The 5631-nt window shown below is 55.1% G+C and overlaps 1 protein-coding gene across 1 annotated transcript in view; it reads left to right on the top strand.

Moving 5' to 3' along the window:
* The first annotated feature begins 3180 nt into the window (after positions 1–3180).
* CD72 (CD72 molecule) overlaps positions 3181–5631 on the top strand; it is an 8533-nt gene continuing 6082 nt past the window's right edge. Inside the window, exons 1-2 of the mRNA XM_014531459.1 lie at positions 3181–5045; positions 5167–5596. Coding sequence (XP_014386945.1) covers positions 4964–5045; positions 5167–5596 — 512 coding nt within the window. The 5' untranslated portion in view covers positions 3181–4963. The remainder of the gene's footprint in view (positions 5046–5166; positions 5597–5631) is intronic.

The raw sequence follows: 5631 nt of genomic DNA on the forward strand, positions 1-5631 counted from the left end.
GGAAGAGGCTGGGAGCCAGACCCGGGTCTGTAATAATAATAAAGGACTCTCTGCTTTTGCATCGGACTTGGCTGGCTCCCTGGTGGTCTGTTGGGGATCTTGAAATCTGGGCATAACACTAGCTCCGTACCATCAGCATCTATGAATGTGCTTTCTGTATCACCATTCAAGACAGGACCAAAGAGAGGCCTGGGGCAAGTCACTGGAGACCTAGGACACACTTTGGCTTCAGTGATCAAAGGGCTGCCAATCTCCTTCATAGTGCTATAAGATGGCGCACGGTTCTCCCTCGGGACTTGAAGTTACCGAGACTTCTAAAGACGCTTTTGGTAAATCTACACCTACTATATCGGCATCAATCACATCCGTGATTTATGTCAGACACTGTTGAGACAATCCCATATTTTAGATAGAAATTTGTGACTTGCCCAAAGTCACCTACAGTGGCCAGGGCTGTCTTCTTTACCCATAATAGCATGTTCTTTCCTTTACATCATGCCTCTTCTACAGTTCGGGAAACTCATCTATTGCTGCTGTAATAAATTACTACAAATTTAGTGGCTCAAAAAAGACAAGTTTCTCACCTCCTAGTTCTGTTGATCAGAAGTCTGACATAGGTCTCACTGGCCTCAAGTCACGGTGTTGGCAGAGCTCTCTGGAGGCTCTATCAGAAAGTCTGTTCCCTCTCCTTTTCCAGTTCCTAGAGGCCACCTGCACTCCTGGGCGCAGGGTTCCTTCCTCCAACTTCAAAGCCAGCAATTGGGTGGAGTCCTTCTCATGCCGAATCTCCGCCCCTTCTTCCAGGCGGAATCTCTTCCTCCCCATGGTCCTGAAAGTGTCTCCCTTTCGAAGACTCATGTGATTGCAGGGGGGTAGCATTTGGTTCGATTGGACCCACCAGGATAAAACAGGATGGTCTCCCCATCTAAAGGCTCTTCCCCGAAGCAAACTGCCTGTTGTCAGGTGAAGCAACATATTCCCAGGTTCTGGAATTACAGTGTGAACACTTTGGGGGGCCATTATTCTGCTGACCATGCCCTATCCATAGCTTGGGGCATCCTGGAGCCAGTGGGTTAAGGTAATAAGACAGAGATAACATGACTTTCAGGGTATCGAGAGGCTTCCTTGACTTCCTGATGTTGGCTGCACTTCACCAAAGTGGATCCAGATGAGCCCTTTAACACAGCAAATTCTTTCCGGATGCCCTCATAGCTGGCTCCCTTAGAACCCATTCCCTGTGATAAGCAGCAGAGGTCAGGAGAAGGCAGGAAATGGGCTTTGGTGTTTGCCCTCCGGGGCTGCAGATGATATTATGGTCCTGGAAAAGCTGTACAGCACTGCCCCTCAGTTCTTTTTTAAAAAAAAAAAATATTAATTGATTGATTTCAGATTGGAAGGGAGAATGAGAGAGAGAGATAGAAACATCAATGATGGGAGAGAATCATCGATCGGCTGCCTCCTGCACGCCCCCCACTGGGGATCGAGCCTACAACTCAGGCATGTGCCCTTGGCCGGAAGCGAACCTGGGACCCTTCAGTCCGCAGGCTGACACTCTATCCACTGAGCCAAGCCGGCTAGGGCTGCCCTCACTGCTTAAAAGCCCCAGGTGTTGCTGACATTTGGGCAGGTGAGGCGCAGCTCAGAGTTACAGGTGTTCTTTCTGATGTCCAGTTTTGAAAGGGAATGAGTGTCAATATTGCAGAGACCACGTGGGGAAAGGGGACCCTGATCTCATCCCTACTCACAAAAGGAGGCCACAAGACAGTCTAGGATGGAAGGGAACGCAGGCTGTCCTAAGGAGATGCGTAACCATCACAAAAGAGCCAAAGAGGAGAGGGATCTAGGCCAAGCCTACCTCGGACAGCCAGGCCACTGTGGGTGTGCAGTTTGGTGCATCCGAGTCCCACTGGGCACTCTCCCTTCCGAAGCCTCTCCAAGGGGAAGTTAGGCAGCATGCCCACTGATTCTTTTTTTTTAAAGTATATTTTTATTGATTTTAGAGAGGAAGGGAGAGGGAAAGATGGAAACATCAATAAGAGAGAATCATTGATCAGCTGCCTCCTGCTCCACCCACTAGTGGTGATCAAGCCTGCAACCCGGGCATGTGCCCTTGACCGGAATCGAACCCGGGACAGTCCCCAGGCTGATGCTCTATCCACTGAGCCAAACTGGCTAGGGCCACATTGATTCTTTTTCAAGCACATACTGGAAGCTTGGTTTTGGCATTTTTACCTGGCATCCAAGCTGCTGCTGGTCTTAATCCAGCATCTAGAAGGGTTCAGGAATCTGGAGAAGGTGCTGTGTGTAAATTAATCAAGAGTCCAGAGACGAAACATAATTTTGGAAGGCATTTTGGGGAGCCAGAGAAGACTTAGCTAAAGGAACTAAGTTCTCCTTGTCTCAGGACCCCTTGCTTTTTATTCACACAAATTGTCCTAAGGCAAGGTAGGTATACACATCAAAGGGCAGGGTTTGGTATACAGAATCCATTGTCAGATTGGGGGAAGCTGCCTACGGCTGTTCAGGTGTTTGGCCAGCAGGAGGCAATAACACGTAGATTGAAATGCCCTCAGCTGTCTGGCAGCCAGCAATCATTTCTGCATCCTTTTCAGGTTTGGGGAAATGCCCTCAGCCATTTCCAGATGATTCAGCCCTGCTGACAGGCTGGAATTGGCTTCCGGCACAAGCCATGTTCACCTGAGTGTGGTTCTGAAAACTGGAACACTATCTGTAGTTTACAGCATTTCTGCAAGTGTTCCCGCAATTGATTTATACACACACGCCGCCCCCACCCCTGGGCACCACAGACACAGAACCCTGACTGCACCCTCCCACACGCTGCCACCAGCTGCGCTGTGCTCCCACTCACCTCACAGGCCTCCGGGGCCCCCAGGGAGTCACCGACACACAACCGTCTGTTATCGGAGGGAGGCCCCGACCGGGTGCCAGGGGAGGGGACTGGGTTGTTGGAAACTTTAATTAAGCAGGGACAGTTAACAGCTGCAGGGACACCCTAGGAAACAGTGAGTCTTAAAAAGGAAGTATTTGTAGAATCTGTCCCCACGACCTCTTAAGACTTCTCTGAGAATTCCCTGCTGTGGAAGAAAATAACAGCAGCACAGGCACCCGTGAGCCCGCAGACACCCCTCCCCGCCGGCCCGCGCACGTAATCCGGCGGCTTAGATGCTCACCTGGCACAGACATCCCTAAGAGACCACAAAGAGCCGGGGTTGTGTGCCTGCACTCACACACACTCATAGACACTCACACACACACACCTGCCTCTCCCTGAGACACATTCCTCAGGTGGCAAATGTGCACGTCTGCCTCAGTGGGCACCGTCTGGGCAGGCTGGGTGCCGCTGTCAGAGCTCTCCCCAGACCCACAGGCCCATCACAGCTCCTCCACACACCACTGACCACACTACAGGCTGTGAGCCGGCGGTGAGGAACTCGCTCCTTCCCCTTTCCTCCCGCAGCTGCAGGGGGGTGTTTCTGAGGGGGCGGATGTCACCCACGAGGGGTGGGTTTTCCCCACCCCTACCTTGTCTTGTCCCAACTGCTTCCCACCCCCGTAAGTAGGCCCTTTGGGGGTCACAGTCTAAGTCACAACCGTAAAGGAGAACCAGGGAGCACCTTTGAACCATAGCTCATCAGCCGCCTCCTGCTTCCCCTGGTGTCCCTCGCGCCCATCAGCCCCTGGTCTTCCCCGTAAATGCCCCTTTTTCCTCGAGGATGGGTGTGAAGGGACAATGCTGGGACTTTCTAAAGGAAGAAATTACTAGTAAAGTAAGAAAGAAACCAAAACCAAGGCAAGAAAATATCGAAATCTCACCAGACCAGAGTCTGCTCTGCTTCTTTTCTTTGCCTCCCGTGTCTAACAAGCTGCAGCCCTCCGGGCCTATGCAACTCCTTTGCTCTCTGCTCCCTGACCCCCACAGGGTGCATGAGTGGTTAGCGCTGCAGGCTTTTCCAGGGGTGCACAAGGTGGGGTTGCCCTCATCCTCAGCCCCGCCCAGTCCCAGCTCAGAGCCCTTGCCTCAGGGACAGCTGGATGGATCCAGCTCAGATGTTGGGACACAGGAGATGCCATGGGTCCAGCAGGGGGCAGGAGGGGGCCCAGAAGGGGCTGACTTGCCACGGGTGTGATCAGTGGGGCAATAAGGGTGGAAGGGGTCAGGGAAAGGCTGTGGAGTCTGGGGGTGTCACAGAGGAGAAAGTGTGGTCCCAGATTCTCTGCATCCTCCAAAGACTGCCGTTCCCAGCAAGGGCTTTGGAGTGAGACGCCCTGTGCTCTGTGGACCGACAGCAAGAGGGGAGCTGGGTCCACCCTGGAAGTCCCCAAACTGATGGGGAGAGATGAGTCCAAAAAGTCAGAGACTCCTTTCCGGGAACGGACACCTACCGGGAACCCCAGGATGACGAGCTAGGGCTCCACACTACACCCCGCCCCCCAATCTGATGGGGAGGATGAAGCCCCACCCGGGAGCAAGGACTGGGGAGAGCCTCCAGGTCAGTTGGGAACAAAAGAGCTCTGACTACACAGAGGAAGCCTATGGCCACGGCAGCCAGGAGGGAGGCATGGCCACATCTGGGGGGAGGATCAAAGGAGGCACTGGAAGCCCTGCACTGCCCAGGCCGTCTGGGCTACATGAAGGTGGGACAGAGAGAGGTGCAGGGGCGGCCCGAGAGTGGTCCTGTGACCCCCCAGCCCAGCCCCGAGCTCTGGGCCTTGGTTTCCCCTCCCGGCCCCTCTGGCCAGGGCTCAGGATGCCATCTGCTTCACTGAACCCATCTGTCTGAGACTTGCTCACATCTTCCTCTTTTGTGACTAGAAGTCACAGGGCAATGCACTAAGCCGTACAGTCACGGAGGGACCACAGAGCCTCAGAGTGTGAAGGGACAGAGGGGAGAGCGGCAAGAGGAGGGGGAGAAGGGGAGCCCGGCCCAGAGGTGCCAGGACCATGGCCGAGTCTGTCACCTACGCAGACCTGCGGTTCGTGAAGGCTCCCCTGAAGAAGAGGGTCTCCAGCCAGCCAGGACAGGGTAAGGGCAGAGGAGGGGTCTCCTGGATCCTGCATCCCCAACCTCTTTCCTGACCCCACCCCGCCCACCCCTCAGCCCCCATTCCCAGCTCCCACCTCCGCCCCTTTTCTCTCTTCTACAGACCCAGAGGCTGACGATGACGGGGAGCTCACCTATGAGAACGTGCAAGTGCCCACACTCTCAGGGGGGGCCTCAAACTTGGCTTCTTCTGGGCTAGGGGACAAGGCCGGTATGGAGAGCCCAGGGATGGGTGTTTGCCGGGGCGCTGAGTCTAGAGCTGGGGAGTCCAGAGCCGTCTTGGGAGGACAATATCCCTGGGAAAGGAGGGGGGCTCCTAGCAAGGAGAAGGAGGAGCCCTGGGTAAATGGCAGCCAGGGGGAGAGGGACGCTCGCTCCCAGGGGAAGGGGGGTCCCCTGGGGAGAGGGCAGGGCTCAGGGCAGCCCTGCGGGGAGAGGCGTTGGAAGGGAAAACAGGGAGTCGGGCAGGGAGGGAGGGGCAGGGCTGAGAGCAGTCCCTCCGGAGGGCGCGGAGAGGGTCTGGGGAAGGCCCGGTGGGACCCCGGACGGGCGGGAGGCAGTCCTGGGA

Source organism: Myotis brandtii, unplaced genomic scaffold, assembly GCF_000412655.1.
Source record: "Myotis brandtii unplaced genomic scaffold, ASM41265v1 scaffold806, whole genome shotgun sequence".
In the NCBI taxonomy this organism is placed as follows: Eukaryota; Metazoa; Chordata; class Mammalia; order Chiroptera; family Vespertilionidae; genus Myotis; species Myotis brandtii.